Source organism: Anolis carolinensis, chromosome 5, assembly GCF_035594765.1.
Source record: "Anolis carolinensis isolate JA03-04 chromosome 5, rAnoCar3.1.pri, whole genome shotgun sequence".
In the NCBI taxonomy this organism is placed as follows: Eukaryota; Metazoa; Chordata; class Lepidosauria; order Squamata; family Dactyloidae; genus Anolis; species Anolis carolinensis.
This window is the reverse complement of record NC_085845.1, coordinates 197,930,787-197,949,544: the sequence shown is the minus strand read 5'-3', so window position 1 is coordinate 197,949,544 and position 18,758 is coordinate 197,930,787. Positions and strand designations below refer to the sequence as shown.

Below are 18,758 nucleotides of genomic sequence, written 5' to 3'. Positions count from 1 at the left end.
AAGCTGCATTGCAAATTATTATAAATTCCCTTTTGGGAAATGTTGACATGCATTGACAGAAACCCAGAGATACCCCTTGCAGAGTTGGTTCGCCTTTATTCCATGTTCATGAGCATTTTCTAAAGTTCTTTATTCACAATGCACAACAACAGAAGGGTGTGTGTACTTTTAAAACATACTGTGCTTTCATCTAGAAGGAACTTCTCAAATTATTTTTAGATCATTGGCTGAAGGGTGTTATTGCCAAGTTATTAGTTATGCTTCTAAAATAGAGTGCAATCATTTTCTTCAGTTGCTGTTCTCAAAACATAAGAACAAGAGCATGCATAATGAAATAAGACTCCTACAATATGGCCCGCACAGCTGCAAACCTATGTAGTGTTGTTTTGTTTTCTTCTGATTCTTTTTCTTTCTTTTTAGTTGTTGCTGTTTTACCAGATCCCACTGATATTTGAGAAGCTACTGCATTAGTATGAAATGCAGTTGAACATGCTAGAGGTGATGGGGCAGAAAAATTTAATAAAAGGCAAACTTCCAAGAATAACATTGAGGAAATAATATGAAGAGGGAAAATACAACTATAAAGGGCTGGCTGAACTTGATCTGTAACTCCTAACAGTTAATAAGGTAATAGAACACTGTATTTTCACAAGTGATACGCAATTCAACCAAGTATATTTGATCATATTACATCTCCCTTCTTGAACACAGAGTGTATGCTGTGTACTATGAAAAAGCGTTTAGGCCTCTGAATTGCTAGAAAATAAGCTCTCCCTCCAGCTTGAAAAAGACAGCTGAAGAAAACTGTGCAGTTGCAGTTTTCTGACTTTTTTTTTTAAGTGTTGAATGGCGTGATCAGATGTGATCAATCACAAGCATTACAATATTCAATATATAAAGTTACCACGATCTTCTCAATCTGCGTAGAAACAATTGGTGACTGTTATGTACAAAAAATAAATCCTAGTTAACTATGACATCAGCATTACCTTCAGCTACTAGGCATGTGCGATCCATAAAAAATGTTTCAAAAATCATTACAAAACTGGGGGGGCGCTGGTGTTCCATTTCTAAAGTGTTTCTAAAGCATCGTTAGTGAAAATGTTGTTACTGTAATGAGAGTAACGAAATTTTGTTACTATTTTGTTATGCATTGAAGAAACTTCTGGGGCTCATTTCTCTGTCATTTTTACAGCTATTGGGGTGAGACTCACAAACTCTGAGGATGCCTGCCATAGATGTGGGCAAAACATCAGGAAAGAATGCTTCTGGAACACGGCCATACAGCCTGGAAAGCATACAACAACCCTGTGATTCCAGCCATGAAAGCCTTTGACAACACAATTTTTAAAAAGTTTTGAAAAAAAACGTTTATTAAACCTGCAGCCCTACAGGTGTTCAGACCTCCATCTACCAGAAGCCCTAGACAGCTTGTTCAATGGTCAGGAATTCTGGGAACTGAAGCCCTCTACCTAGAGGGCTGCAGGTTGAAGACACATGCCCTAAACTATCCAGTGTCGGGGGGGGGGGGGGTGTCCATCCCATACCATGTCTAACCACATTGGTGACAAATAGTTCTTTCTTTCCTGGAAACTCTTTAGGGACCACCAGTAGATAGCTCATGAACCAGCACAAGTCCATAGATCACCGATTTAAGGAGAGCATTCCACATAGCAACTACCAGCACAACGTGTAGTAGTTTGAGCATTGAACTACAACTCTGGAGACCAGTGTCCTAATCCCTGCTTGGGTATGGAAACCCACTGGCTGACGCTGGCCAAATAACATTATCTCAGCCTCAAAGGAAGGCAAAGGCAAGTCCCCTCTGAAATTTTGAGCTGCCAAGAAAACCCTATCATACAGTTGTTTAAGGTTGCCATTAAGTCAGAAGCAACTTAAAGGTACACAACAACACTGTAGATGAAAACGGAGCAAGCAAAACATTCAGCCAAGAAGCAAATTCTCTTTCGAATCTGACATGATTTATTCTGGTCTTTAAAAAGGACAAAGATGAGACTCACTTCATGCCATTTTATAGATACTCCTGTTACCTTCGTCCAAATTGCAAGGATAGTGAAAAGCAGGGGGGAAATTCAGAAAACGTATTACAGATTGCTAGCATATTGCATTTCTTCTCCTCATTTTTTATTCCTTTCTGTTCCTTCTGAACAGACAATACTTCTCCCTTACATGCCCTGCTCACTCACCATGCTGATAAAAATGTGTGGAAAGAAGCAACCAAAGACATTAAGGATTATCCAATGCCTTGGCTACGTGTTTTAAAAAGTAAATAGGGGACACTGTGATGCTGTGCTTGGAACTCTAAGAAAGACGTGCCAGGGAGAAAGCCTTTCAAGGACAGAGATATGATGGAACCACTGGAAACGGCAGCTTGAATGCAGTACAGCAGCTAACATGGGTGACAGTTACAGAACTGAGACAACTTCATGTTCATTTCCCACCTTATCAAAATGTTCTATTTAATCAAAGTATTATTTCAATCCAGTCTACCTCAAAAAGTTGTTGCAAGGATATGTCGTTCTGAACTGCATGGTGAAAAGTAGAACAACATGTCTACACAGTTATTTTCTGACTTCCACTCCCACACTCACATCATTAACTGGAATTATTAATATCATTATTAATACTAATGTATATGTACAGGTGAGAAATTTGGACAATGAAGAAAGTTGAGAGGGAACAAAATCAACTCATTTGAAATATAGTGCTAAAGGAGAGTTGTGCTTGGACTGCTAAAATAGACAAATCAATTGATCCTAGAACAAATCAAGCTGGAACTTGCCATACAAGGTAAGATGACGGAACTGAGATTGAAAATTTTTGGACATGTCATAAGACAACTGAATCACCAGAAAAGACAATGCTTAGGAAAGTGTAAGGCAATAGAAAACTACAGAGACCACATTACAATGGATTGATCCAATAAAGAAAGCCATAGCTTTGAATTTACATATTCTGAGCAGGTTAGTTCAGAAATGGGACTCTTGGAGTTTTCTTAATCATTGGGTCACTATAAGCTGGAGCATATAAAAATCGATAAACTCCATTGCATTGTGCATAACTTTCTAGCCATACCAAGTACATGGGATAAATGAGAAGGACATCAAGGGGGAGACAGTGATGGCACCTGAACATCTAGAAACACTTCTCATGGGAACAGACTAATAATAACTTTTGAAAAGAAGTTTGGCTAGAATGATCTGAACCGAGTTGCCATGGACACGAGGGGGGGGGGGGTGAGGATAGGAGGTAGAAAACTAGAATTTTCGTGCATAAACTTCACTAGCAACTTTTTGATGGCTGTAGTAACATAGGTAAAACAAAGCTATCTTCCAATATTTCAATTTTTGAGAGGCCTAACTTTACTAAAGAGGTTCTGCAGTTGCTGACACAGACCACATTAATTAGATCCACAATGGCCATCAAGATCGCCCCCGGACACAGACTCCAAGAAAGACAGATAAGACATAAAATGAACACCCATACCCTTCAAGAACCCTCTAAATGAGCTCTTCTCCAATGCATGTCAGCATTTCCCAAAAGGGAATTTATAATAATTTGCAATGCAGCTTGAAAATTACTTGAACATTACACAGAATCCTACATCTATGTGTGAAAATGAACAATGATATAGATCTCTTCTTGATGTTCCCCTATTGCTTTCAAGCTCTGTTTGAGCCTGCCTATATTGTTGGGTGTTGGAAAGTTGGTTAAGAATATATTTGTGCCAGCTTCACAGACTCTGCTTCTCCTTTTGCTCTTGTACAGCAAGACATTCTCCATGGGAAAAGGGAGAGGAATGTGTGATGAACATTACATGTGGTGTTATGAGTTCAAACTCTAGAGACTTTCTGGTTGAGTTCTGTGTTGCACTCCAGATAAAATCACTCTAGCTGTGACATAGAGTTAGCATTGCAACATTTCTGAGGGCGCAGCCTGCTTGCAAAATTAGTTGTCCATGTGGCATAGTCTTTTGTAGAAATACCAAGATGGCTGTTTATAAAGCTATTGTCCTCCCAACTCTGTTATATGCCTGTGAAACATGGACCATCTACAAACGTCCCTCTCAACTTCTTGAGCGATTCCATCAGCATTGCCTCTGAAAAATCCTGCAAATCTCTTGGGAAGACAGGCAGGCAAATGTCAGCATTCTGGAAGAAGCAAAGACCACCAGCATTGAAGCAATGATCTTCTGCCCCATCACTATCTGCCAAACAGTTACTCTACCCTTAACTCAAGAACAGAAAATGGAGTGTTTGTGGACAGCAAAAATGGGCTTAAAGCCAACCTTTAAAATCATGGCATAGACACCGAGAACTGGGAAACCCTAGAACAGTGGTTCTCAACCTGGGGTTCCCAGATGGTTTTGGCCTACAGCTCCCAGAAATCCCAGCCATTTTACCAGCTGTTAGGATTTCTGGGAGTTGAAGGCCAAAAACATCTGGGGACCCCAGGTTGAGAACCACTGCCCTAGAGCATTTTAACTGGAGAACAGCTGTTACCGACAGTGCTGTGGAATTCAAAGAGGCACGAATGGAGGGCAAAAGGGAGAAACGTATCAAGAAGAAGGTGCATCATGCCAACGGTAATGCCTTCCATCTGGAAATCCATGTCCTCACTGCAAAAGAATAGGCGGGTCCAGAATAGGTCTCTACAGTTGCCTACGGACCCATCACCAAGACTCTACACTTGAAATGGGGTGATGGCGACAGGGGACAGGGAAAAGGCAGAACTACTTAATGCCTTCTTTGCCTCGGTCTTCTCAGAAAAAGAAAGCCATCTTCAACCTCAGCAACACGGAATGGACGAAGGATTGGGGGAAATCCAACCCCAAATAGGGAAACAAGTTGTCCAGGAACACTTGGCCTCTCTAAACCAATTCAAGTCCCCAGGGCCAGATCAGCTACACCCAAGAGTACTGAAGGAACTAGCGGAAGTTATTTCAGAACCACTGGCAATTATCTTCGAGAGTTCTTGGAGAACGGGAGAAGTCCCAGCAGATTGGAGGAGGGCGAATGTGGTCCCTATCTTCAAGAAGGGAAAAAAGAACGACCCAAACAATTACCGTCCGGTCAGCCTCACATCAATACCAGGCAAAATTCTGGAAAAGATCATTAAGGAAGTGGTCTGCGAACACTTAGAAACAAATGCGGTCATTGCTAATAGTCAACACGGATTTACCAAAAACAAGTCATGCCAGACTAATCTGATCTCTTTTTTCGATAGAGTTACGAGTTGGGTCGATACAGGGGATGCTGTGGATGTAGTGTACCTGGATTTCAGTAAGGCCTTCGACAAAGTCCCCCACGACCTTCTGGCAAACAAACTAGTAAAATGTGGGCTAGACAAAACTACGGTTAGGTGGATCTGTAATTGGCTAAGCGAACGAACCCAAAGGGTGCTCACCAATGCGTCGTCTTCATCATGGAAAGAAGTGACAAGTGGAGTGCCGCAGGGCTCCGTCCTGGGCCCGGTTCTGTTCAACATCTTTATTAACGACTTAGACAAAGGGTTAGAAGGCACGATCATCAAGTTTGCAGACGACACAAAACTGGGAGGGATAGCTAACACTCCAGAAGACAGGAGCAGAATTCAAAACGATCTTGACAGACTAGAGAGATGGGCCAAAACTAACAAAATGAAGTTCAACAGGGACAAATGCAAGATACTTCACTTCGGCAGAAAAAATGGAAATCAAAGATACAGAATGGGGGACGCCTGGCTTGACAGCAGTGTGTGCGAAAAAGACCTTGGAGTCCTCGTGGACAACAAGTTAAACATGAGCCAACAATGTGATGCGGCTGCTAAAAAAGCCAATGGGATTCTGGCCTGCATCAATAGGGGAATAGCGTCTAGATCCAGGGAAGTTATGCTCCCCCTCTATTCTGCCTTGGTCAGACCACACCTGGAATACTGTGTCCAATTTTGGGCACCACAGTTGAAGGGAGATGTTGACAAGCTGGAAAGTGTCCAGAGGAGGGCGACTAAAATGATTAAGGGTCTGGAGAACAAGCCCTATGAGGAGCGGCTTAAAGAGCTGGGCATGTTTAGCCTGCAGAAGAGAAGACTGAGAGGAGACATGATAGCCATGTACAAATATGTGAGGGGAAGCCATAGGGAAGAGGGAGCAAGCTTGTTTTCTGCTGCCCTGCAGACTAGGACACGGAACAATGGCTTCAAACTACAGGAAAGGAGATTCCACCTGAACATCAGGAAGAACTTCCTCACTGTGAGAGCTGTTCGACAGTGGAACTCTCTCCCCGGGGCCGTGGTGGAGGCTCCTTCCTTGGAGGCTTTTAAACAGAGGCTGGATGGCCATCTGTCGGGGGTGCTTTGAATGCGATTTTCTGCTTCTTAGCAGGGGGTTGGACTAGATGGCCCATGTGGTCTCTTCCAACTCTACTATTCTATGATTCTATGATTCTATGAAAGGCAATCATGCTCAGCCACAAGTGATAGTCTATGATGATGAGCATAGGGAAGGGTTAACACCCCTGTGGTGTTGTTTTTTTTCCTGTCTGTGCTCATTCAAAAGATTTCACCTCACTTTCTATCCCTGTGATAATTGAATTTTGAAAAAAAAAATGGCTTGTCGTGGAAAAAAGGATTGATGATAAACCTTCGGCTGAGACACCTTTTTCACATGATAATTCTTCCAAGGGGTAGATTTCTCTCACTTCCTGTTGTCTCACCCTCACCATAGGAGAGTTAAACTGCTATAATTAACACATGTCACCTCTTATTCTTAAATGTCAATTTTGAAGTAGAGTCTCACTTATCCAACATAAATGGGCCAGCAGAATGTTGGATAACCGAATATGTTGGATAATAAGGAGGCATTAAGGAAGAGCCTATTAAACATCAAATTAGGTTAAGATTTTACAAATTAAGCACCAAAACATCATGTTATACAACAAATTTGACAGAAAAAGTAGTTCAATACGCAGTAATGCTATGTAGTAATTACTGTGTTTACGAATTTAGCACCAAAATATCATGATATATTGAAAACATTGACTACAAAAATGTATTGGATAATCCAGAACGTTGGATAAGCGAGTGTTGGATAAGTGATACTCTACTGTAGTATGATCTCATTTTACTAGAATTTCAGATTTAACATTTACATTAGCTCTATGCAATTCTATATTTATCAAGAACTTTCAAGAAATCTAAACATTGTCACTGATTTTAAAAACTGATAGATGAAAAGGAATGACACACAATAAACGGCAACTGACATTGACGTGATGATGGCTCCTTTGGAAGAAAAACAGGATTCTGAAATACTTCAGGAATAAAATGAAAAGTCCCACAAAGATGTTCCCTTCTTTTTGTCTCATAGAAGCAGAAAGTTTGAAGAGCCTCAGGGTCATCCAGCCAATCCTTTAGCTCAAAAATGCAAAAAGAGGGAGCTGTCCAGGCTCCTTTTGAAGAAGTCCAGAGAATGAGACCTCTGGGAAACAGGTTCCATTGCCCAACAGCTCTAATTGTCAAGAAATTACTTCTAACGTCCAAATGAAATCTGCTCTCTTGTAAGGAAGCTCAACATGTCAATCTGAGAACTAAGAATGCAGAATAAAGGGCATATAGAGTGGTCAGTCTACAAATAAAACCTGTGTTAGGATAAACTAATGCATCAATGAAATTATGCAAATACAGATTACCAAAGTAGTGACAATGAGTTAGATCCGATGTTTGTCTACGCATAAGGAAACTGAAATCCACTTTGTAACTACCAAGTCCCATTCATTTCAACTGGCCTACTCTAGGAAGGATTTCTTCTCAATATGTTGCATTTGTCTTAATTTTGCCATCAATTGAAATCTTTTCAACTTTGCCTAGCTTGAGGGATGGGGCATTCTTATGATTAATCTCTACAAATCTTTATCAAGTAAAATGTTTGAGCCAGCTCAAAATTGTTTTTCTTTTATAGATCCAATGGCTTTGAACATAGTCCTAATCTTAGGCAACAGAAACCTTCAGAGATCATCTAAGTGGGTAGAATTGCTTCAACAAGCCACAGCTGTTCACATATCTATCTACATTCGTTTATTACCGCTGGTTACACATGAGTGATCAGATGCTACAACAAGAACAGCACTCAATATTCAATCAAGTTTTCCTCTAGGCTTCAGATGTGACCCATTAGAATCAGAAACCTTGATGGTAGAGAGAGATACCTTAAAGAGCAAAGAAATTGCATGTTAACATTTAGGAGAGAAAAGGAACCAGCAGTGACTTACACACAACTCTTGGGAGTGGGTATTGTCCCAGAGCAGCCACTGAGAAGAACCTCACAAACCATGATAGTGGAAGGACTAAGAAAATGGCCTTTCCTGAGGATCTCAGACAAGCTCATGTGAGGACATGCAGTCTGCCAGTCAGCCTGGGCCTGAGCTATACAGTTTTATAGGTCAAATACAGCACTCTGATTTGTGCCCAGAAACAAACTGGCAGCCAATGGAGCTAAGTAGCACTCCAAACAATGCAGCCTGTCCAATGGATGAATTTTCTAGTGTACAAATTAGCTTCCCATCAAGGGACACCTTGTGTGTACATTATGCTGTCATTTTTCTACAACAGCATTAGATGAATAGCTCTGAAAAGAATTATACAAATGCCTCTAAAAATCAGCAAATTCCAGGAGAATGCAATCATTTCTAACATTTAAAAACTTTCACCAATAAAGAGCAAGCTCAACTCTTTTTGGTGCCTCAGATAACATGAGATCTTTTGAGGGAACAGAGTTCACTTACAACGGTAAACATCATGTGAGCAAACAGTTGCAGCACATGAACATTCAAGTCCAAGTTCATTTCAGGTCCAAAAGTGAAATAGTGTCACAAGAGTCCCTTGCATGCGTTTACTCCTTTACTCACATACACACAACTGAGCGACAAAAAAAAGCACATTGTCTCTAGCCTATTGGCAACAACAAACTTGTTCAAGCAAGAATCCTCCTTTTATGACTATTTCCTTCTTTTAATCCCTTCCAGATCAGCTCAAGTGTCAATGGGGTCAAATCTTTCTCCTGAAAACTAATCAGCCACATCAGACCCATGCATAGACCACATGAACAGTAATCATTCCATGTGTTACATAACTTCATTTGTCCAAATGTCCAATGAGGCACAGCTACCTGGCATGCTAAAATATCATACTTTTCTTCATGTCAGTTCTATATGCTGTATTTCCCACTCTTCCAGTTTAAGCTCCACACACACTCCGATACTGCAGATGCCCTGAACTTACCAGCTCACCTATGACTTCAGATTCTACCTTTTCCATTATTAGATATCTTCATACTCTAGCCCTGAGTACGTCCTATACAAACCCTAAATCCACTACAGTGGATTCTCCCTACAGTAGATACTGCCAAGATTTTTTTTTTATTAAAGCATGAGGTCACTTTATATAACAACCTAAAGTAAAAGCAGGTCTTCCCTTGAAATATATTGAAAAGTAAAGTTAGTGATGGAGAAAATAAGGATGGGTTGTTGTGTGTTTTTAGGCTGTATGGCCATGTTCCGGAAGTAGTCTCTCTCAGAGGTTGTGAGGATGCCTGACATAGATGTGGGCAAAACGTCAGAAGACACTACTTCCGGAACATGCCCATACAGCCCGAAAAATACACAACCCTGTGATTCCAACCATGAAAGCTTTCGACAACACATAAAATAATGATGGTCATCCAAGAGAAAGAGAGGAGAGATATAGTATGCAGGGGGTCACAAACATCTATGGAAGCTTCATTTAAGCTGGTGATAAAAACGGAGGAGTTACCTCAGTTTTATTCCTGTATTCTTTTACAACTCCAATAAGTGTAATATTCACTCAGTCCCTACCAACCCTTTTCCGAGTTTGCCTTTGGAAAAATGAATTGAAACCATTGCAAGAAATATCTTAATTTTCAATTCCTTTAGTGACATCCTGTGCTTAACACAGGGCATCCTCATCCTTTTTCAGCCATTTCCTCCTTCCTTAAAAGCTTATAAAAACCTTTTATCATTTTACTGTACTCTGCTCATGCTTTATCTACCTTTCCTCACATCCAACAAAGCTGCCTTTTCTATTCCCAAAACATTTGCTCATAAACACAATGTCAGAGACATGCCATATCTGCATCATTACAGTGCAAATCCAAGGAAAGGGGAGAATGAACACAAGGAAGAAAGAACATCACCCCCTTCCAAGGGCACCCCATATATTGGACTTATCTCTTTGAACTGGTATAGAGAATGAGAAACAAAGCAAAATTATCCGAAGCAAAAACAACCCCACCTCATCCCTACCAACAAAAACTTTAACTTAACTCTATGGCTCACTTTAAAAAAGATACAATAAACAATAAAATTACAAAATTGGCCTATACTTGAGACTGCGAAAAGACAGTTGTGTTTTTAATGTGTTTTTTCTTTGATCAAACCATTACATCAACTTCTTGTTCTACTCAAATTCCATCCTGTCTTCTGCTAAATATAAAATAATATATTTAAAATTAATACATAGCCACATGAAATATTCATATCAACAAAGTATCACATTATCCTAAAGCAGTTCTAAGGTATGAGCTACTATCCCACCTCTCAAATAATGTCTGTATGTATGCCCATGCATAACCATACACACAAATACAAACACGCATAAACAGAGTGTCCTAAAATATATATTCACCCTTGAATAACAAATACAGGTTGAGCATCCTTTATCCAAAATTCTGAAATCCAAAACATTCCAAAATACAAAATTGTCCACATGGGTGGCTGAGATTAAAAAAAAAAACCTTTGCTTTCCAAGGGCTCCATTTACAAACTTTTTTCATGCAAAAATTATTTTAAAACAACATATTAAATTACCTTCAGGCTAAGAACATACATATACAACACATAAATAAACTCCATATTTAGACTTGGGTCCTATCTCTGAGGCCCCTTCAACACAGCTGCATAGAATCCACATTAAACTGAATTACATGGCAGTGTGGACTCAAATAATCCAGTTCAAAGCAGATATTGTGGATTATCTGCCTTGATATTCTGGGTTATATAGCTGTGTGGAAGGGCCCTAAGATCTCTCATTATATTCCTATATGCAAATTCCCCCCTCCAAAAAAGCCTGAAAAATAGTTTTTATTACCTTTTTGAAAAGTTCCATATTGTTAAAATAACTGTGCACATGAAATAAAGATGGTGTACACTGAGGGCCCTTCCACACTGACCTTTATCCCAGATTATCTGCCTCAAATTCAACTATGGGCCCTTCCACACAGCCCTATATCCCAGAATATAAAGGCAAAAAATCCCACAAATATCTGCTTTGAACTGGGTTGTCTGAGTCCACAATCAGATAATGTGGGATTTTCTGCCTTGATACTCTGGGATATAGGGCTGTGTGGAATGGCCCTATGAGTCCCCACTGGCAGATAACCTAGGATAAATGGATAATCTGGAATCAGATCCTGGCATATAGGAGCAGTGTGAAAGGGTCTTTAATCATCAGAAAACAAAGGAGCTGCTCTCTCAGGCCCCTTCCAAACAGCTGAATAAAATCCCAAATTATCTGCTTTGAACTGGGATATATGGCAGTCTGAAATTGGATAACCCAGTTCAAAGCAGATATTGTGGGTTATTCTGTCTTAAAATTCTGGGTTATAGAGCTGTGTGGAATGTAAGCAATGTCAGTATTTTCAGATTGCTGGGTAAGAGATGCTCAACCTGTATAACTAAGGGCCTTCCACACAGCCATATAACCTAGAATATCATGGAAGAAAAAGTCAAAAATATCTGCTTTGGACTGCATTATCTAAGTCTACACTGCTATATATTCCAGTTCAAAACAGATAATGTGGGATTTTATTCAGCTGTGTGGAAGGGGTCTTGGTCAAATGACAACTCCCATGACTCCATGGCATTGAGAAACGGCAATTTTTGAATTAATTCTCCAGCATAGAATTACCGGAAGAGACATTGTAACATAAGGAACATAACAGGTGGGGTATTTCACATGGGGAATCCTGAAATTCTCAGCTGATATCACTGGGTGCATCTACTCCACTGCTAAAACAGCTCCACTAGCTGCCTATTTGTTTCCAGGCCCAATTCAAAGTGCAGGTCAAAACCTATAAAGTCCTACATGGTTTGGGTCCAGCTTATTTGCTGGATCGCATCCCCCTTTCTGTACCAGCTCTGGCCCTGAGGTCCACAGGGAAGGCCATCCTCTCGGTCCCAGTGGTCGCCCTACCCCTGCTCTGAAATGCTCTTCCCAAGGAAATTAGATTGGCTCTCTCCTTGTTGACTTTTAGAAAGCAACTTAAAACTTAGCTCTGGAAGCAGGTTTTTGGAGACAGTCTTAAAATTGAGGTATTTTAGTAAGAGCAATGGTTTTAACATTTTTTATGTTTTTATTCCAGCAAGAGTAGCTACTTATGTTATGTTCTTATATGCTTTCAGTAATGGCAATGATTCAATTGTAAGTTATGTTAATTTCACTGATGTATTATTGTTTTTTGTTACTAGTTGTAAGTCATCCTGAGTTGTTGTTGTTATTTTTATTGTTATCATCTACACTATAGAATCAATGCAGTTCAACAGCACTTTGAACTGTCTGGGCTGAAGGTGTCAGGATTCCAGATACAAAAGGCTCCACTTGTAATTCCTGTAATACATGTAATATGTAATATGGGGCTCCATCACGTTTCCTGCAACATCACTTGGGAGCCCCTCAATATATACAATATAATAATATATAGAAATAATAACATTATAATGTAATACTGATGGTATATTGTATGTAATATTAATAATGTTGCAATATGTTGTATATTTGTTCAGTCACTTCCAACACTTTGTGACCTCATGGACCAGCCCACGTTAGAGCTCCTTGTTGGCCGTCGCCACCTCCAGCTCCTTCAAGGTCAAGCCAATCACTTCAAGAATACCATCCATCCATCTTGCCCTTGGTCGGCCCCTCTTCCTTTTTCCCTCCTTTTCCCCCAGCATCACTATCTTGTCCAAGCTTTCCTGTCTTCTCATGATGTACTTCATCTTTGCCTCTAATATCCTTCCCTCCAGTAAGCAGTCGGGCATTATTGGTTGGATCTTCTTGTGGTCCAAGGCACTCTCAGGATTTTCCTCCAGCACCAAAGTTCAAAAGCATCTATCTTCCTTCACTCAGCCTTCCTTATGGTCCAGCTCTCGCATCCATAGGTTACTATGAGGAATACCATTCCTTTAACTATGCGGACCTTCGTTGCCAGTGTGATGTTTCTATTCTTCACTATTTTATCAAGGTTGGTCATTGCTCTCCTCCCAAGAAGTAAACATCTTCTGATTTCCTGGCTGCAGTCTGCGTCTGCAGTAACCTTTGTGCCTAGAAATGTATTTATTTATTTATTTATTAGCAACATTTATATCCCGCCCTTCTCACCCCGAGGGGGACTCAGGGCGGTTTACAAGTATATATTCCGTGTTTCCCCGAATATAAGACAGTGTCTTATATTAATTTTTGCTCCCAAAGATGTGCTAGGTCTTATTTTCAGGTGATGTCTTATTTTTCTATGAAGAAGAATTCACATTTACTGTTGAACAAAAAATGAACATTTATTATATACTGTACAGTAGTTGTCATCACAAACCAACATAACCAGACAAGCTGTGAATCCTATCAAGAATTTCTTGTTACTACCATTATTTCCATGTATAACTGGTATGTACATTTACCAATCCTGCATGCTCTGGTGTTCTGTTTGTCAGACGCTGGGTATGCTTCCAAACAAAAACTTTGCTATGTCTTACTTTCGGGGGAGGCCTTATATTTAGCAATTCAGCAAAACTTCTACTAGGTCTTATTTTTCGGGGATGTCTTATTTTCGGGGAAACAGGGTACATACAATATATTATACGACTATATTGCAATATTATTAGTAATATTGCATGTAATATAAATATACAATTATAACAGTGAATACATGTCACCGTCTTCACATTTTCTCCCTTTATTTGCCACTTATCAATCAGTCTGGTTGCCATCATCTTGGTTTTCTTAATGTTTAACTGCAACCTAGCTTTTGCACTTTCTCCTTTCTTTCGCCTTGGCTATAAGGCTCCTCAGTTCCTCCTCACTTTCAGACATCAAAGTAGTATCATCTGCATATCTAAGGTTGTTAATGTTTCTTCCAGCAATTTTAACTCCAGCCTTGGATTCATCAAACCCCGCATGACGCATGATGTGTTCTGCGTACAAGTTGAATAGGTAGGGTGAAAGCATACAGCCCTGCCATACTCTTTTCCCAATCTTTAACCAGTCTGTTGTTCCGTGTTCTGTTCTTACTGTTGCTACTTAGTCGTTATACAGATTCCTCAAGAGACAAACAAGGTGACTTGATATCCCCATACCACAAAGAACTTGCCACAATTTATTATGATCCACACAGTCAAAATCCTTAGATTAGTCAATAAAACAGAAATAGATTTTTTTCCCCTGAAACCCCCTACCTTCCTCTATTATCCATGGGATATAGGCAATTTGGTCTCTCATTCCTCTGCCTTTTCTAAACCAAACTTGTACATCTGGCAACTCTCACTCCATGTATTGCTGGAGCCTACCTTGCAAGATCTTGAGCACTACCTTACTGGCATGTGAAATAAGTGCCACTGTACAAAAGTTTGAGCATTCTTTAGCATTATATATTATTGTATAAAGTACAATATATTAGTATATATATTAGGGTATATATATACACCCTAATTTATATACAACTTATGATATGGTAAAACATATTATATAATACTAATAGTATAATGTACTGGTATCATTATGCCACAATATATATTGTGATATAATAATATAGTACAATACAATAATATATATTACAACAATTGCATATTATTACATATCATATTACCAGTAATATTGCAGAATAATGTGATATTACTTTTGATATAGATCTGGATTTGTTTTTTGGGATTTGGAGGGTTGGTTATTTTTGTCTTTTATCAGCTTCTTATAGCATTGAATACTTGCCGATATCTGTTGTAAACCGCCCTGAGTCCCCTCGGGGAGATAGGTCAGGATATAAATAAAGTTTTATTATTATTACAGTAGAGTCTCACTTATCCAATATAAATGGGCTGGCAGAATGCTTGATAAGCAAATATGTTGGATAATAAGGAGGGATTACGGAAAAGCCTATTACACATCAAATTAGGATATGATTTTACAAATTAAGCACCAAAACATCATGTTTAACAACAAATTTGACAGAAAAGGTAGTTCAATATGCAGTAATGCTATGTAGTAAGTACTGTATTTATGAATTTAGCACCCAAACATCATGATGTATTGAAAACATTGACTACAAAAATGCGTTGGATAATCCAGAATGTTGGATAAGTGAGACTCTACTGTATTATAATATTACACTGTAGAATCAATGCAGTTCAATGCCACTTTGAACTACCAGGGTTAAGGGTGTCAGGATTCCAGATATGAAAGCACCCACCTGCAATATTCGTTTTTTGTTATTTATTATTATTATTATTTATTAGCAACATTTATATCCTGGCCTTCTCACCCCGAAGGGGACTCAGGGTGGTTTACAAGCATACGTACATACAATATATTACAATTACAATTATAACATCTACATCTCAGGGCAGCAAAAGACAGGGTAAATAAATACATCTATACTGGGAAAATAATGCAGCTGGATACACACACACACACACCTTTTGCGATGGCTCAATGCTATGATATCCTGGGAGATGTAGTTTCCCAAGGTTGCCTCACCATACTGAAAGTCCCAGGATTGGACTTGAGTGGTGTCAAACTTCATTCATTCTAGAGCAGGCCTGGGCCAACTTGGGCCCTCCAGGTGTTTTGGACTCCAACTTCCACAATTCCTAACAGCCTACCGGCTGTTAGGAATTGTGGAAGTTGGAGTCCAAAACACTTGGAAGGCCCAAGCTGGCCCAGGCCTGCTCTAGAGGCAGCCAAAGACCGATGTAATGATGCCTGCTATCCCTGCCTTTCCCCCACCGAAGCCCCTTCTGCTTCCCTTCGGCCTAGTGAGCCCCTTCGCGTCCCCTCAGGAGGGGGCGGGGCAGCCTTCCAAGGCCTTTAACTGCCTCCCCTCTCGGGCCTTTCCCCTCGACTCACTCTGGCAAATAAGTGGAGGAGAAGCTGCTCCATCGGTGCAACGTGTAAGCCAAGACGCGGCTCTCGAGGGCGCTGTTTGGGCCAAAATCAAAGCCTAACCCGGGAGGCCCCGCCGCCGACGCCGCTGCCGCCGCCATTTTGTCAGCAGCCGCGACGAAGAGGATTCGCCATAGAGTTGACGGGGCGCCGGCAGTACGCATGCGCGCGCAGACACGTCCGGTCCTCCATCGCACGGCCTCATTCGCTTGCTTTGACCTATTGCAAGATTAGAAGCCAACGGGCGGCAATGTCTACCCGCAGGCCCTTTAAATATTATCGCTTGGGAACCGGAAGTTTTTTTTTATTTGTTAATATCTCCTTCAGAGAGAGGAGGGAAACTGAAAAGAGTTAAGCAAAGGGGAGCAAATGGCCGCTCTTAAAGGGCCCGCCGCATATTTTGGATACCCAGGACTATTCAACTGCTAAGAGTTTAGCAAGTTGGGTTATAGTCAACTGCCAAGGGTTTAGTGGTTGTTTAGCAATTCAACTGCCAAGTGTTTAGCAAAGTTATTGCTATTGAGTCCTTCACCCCCCCAAAAAAATAAGAACTGTAAAATAATTATATAATTAAATAATAATGACTAAATAAATAAATATTTTTTACCCGCCTCTCTTTGTGGCTTGAGTCGGGTTAGAGGTAAAGGTTTTCCCCTGGCATTATGTCTAGTTGTGTCCGACTCTGGGGATTGGTGCTCATCTCCAGTTCTAAGCCAAAGAGCCGGCGTTGTCCATAGACACCTCCAAGGTCATATGGCCGGCATGACTGCATGGAGTGCCGTTACCTTCCCGCTGGAGCAATACCTATTGATCTACTCACATTTGCATGTTTTCAAACTGCTAAATTGGCGGAAGCTGGGGCTAACAGCGGGAGCTCATTCTGCTCCCTGGACTCGAACCGCCAACCGTACAGTGAGCAAGTTCAGTTCAAACTGCTAGGTTGGCAGAAGCTGGGTCTAACAGCGGGAGCTCACTCCACTCCCTGGACTCGAACCGCCAAACGTTCAGTGAGCAAGTTCAGGAGCATAACCTGCTGCGTCACCGGGTTACAGAACAATTAAAACACATAAACATTGTAAAAATGCTACACATACACATATTAAAATGTACAGTAGAGTCTCACTTATCTAACGTTCTGGATTTTTGTAGTCAATGTTTTCAATGCATTGTGCTATTTTGGTGCTAAATTCATAAATACAGTAATTACTACATAGCATTAATGTGTAATGAACTACTTTTTCTGTCAAATTTGTTGTATAACATAATGTTTTGGTGCTTAATTTGTAAAATCATAACCTATTTTGATGTTTAATAGGCTTTTTCTTAATCTCTCCTTATTATCCAACATATTCGCTTATCCAACATTCTGCTGGCCTGTTTATATTGGATAAGTGAGACACTACTGTATTTCTATAAAAGCTACATATTAAAATGTATTTCTATAAAATACATGTCAATTTATTTATACCCTGCCTTTCTCTACCCTGAAAGAGACTCAAGGCGGCTAAAATACTCAAGGCGATTAAAAGACACAAAACAGAGATGAAACAATGGACAAGCATTTAAAATTAACGTCACTCGTTGTGTTACTCATTGCCTTTATCGAATATAGGAATACTAGCTGTGCCCGGCCACGCATTGCTGTGGCGAAGTATGGTGGTATGGGAAATAACGTATTGAGGAATTGGTGGTAGTTAAGGTAAAAGGTCCCCTGGGCTGAGTGGGTTGCTAGGAGACCAAGTGAACAGAGCTTAGCCTTCTAACTGGCAGCAATTGGATAAAAACAATTATTCCTCTCCCTCTAATTAGGACTTTATTTTTCTTTTCTTTTTGTTGTATCAACCTAGAGGCATGGATGTGGGGTTGTGCTGTCAATTTTCGAGGTTTTGGGGTGTTTACTTTTGTTGTTTTGTCCGCTGCCGTGATGCCATCACTCTTTTATCTATATAGATATTGGCTTTGTTGCACTCCAGGCATGGAAACACCTACTATGACCATCGCACCACACAAGAGTCCAGGAATATAAGCAAACAGTTTGTTGTAAAAACAGATAAAAAGCATATAAAAATCAGGAATAAGGAAGGAAAATATATAATCCAAAAAGGTTTAGCAAAAGGTGAGAATCAAACAATAATCCAAATGTCTTGTAAAGTTCCAAAGGTGACAAAGTCCAGAAGTAGCCAGGAATCACGGATACAGCATAAAACCACAATCAGGAAGATATTGTTGTGTCCACTAGTAAGACTTGAACAGGAGTAAATGAACAGGAATATAGAAAACTTCCAGGATATTTAAATCCAAAATCAAACCAGGAACAAGAGAACTCAGGCTTAGCTTCTCACTCTAACACAGTGTTGCCTGAACTGACCTTAAGGTAAACAACTTGTTGCTTAATAGACACCCATGAAAGCATTCCATTTCCTGTGAATTTCTTTCACAACTTTCCCACGTAATCTTTCTGAATGACGTACTCTATTTTCGACTCTGATTTGTAAATGAAGACTCTTGTTGGTCTCCATAGCTGCAGGTGGGTTCCCAAAGGA

At 40.1% G+C, this 18,758-nt stretch overlaps 1 protein-coding gene across 1 annotated transcript in view; it reads right to left on the bottom strand.

The window, feature by feature from the left end:
- The window catches only part of mkln1 (muskelin 1), a 107,754-nt gene extending 91,360 nt beyond the window's left edge, over positions 1 to 16,394 (bottom strand). The window contains exon 1 of the mRNA XM_003220747.4: positions 16,180 to 16,394. Coding sequence (XP_003220795.2) covers positions 16,180 to 16,379 — 200 coding nt within the window. The 5' untranslated portion in view covers positions 16,380 to 16,394. The remainder of the gene's footprint in view (positions 1 to 16,179) is intronic.
- Between the last annotated feature and the right edge of the window lie 2,364 nt (positions 16,395 to 18,758).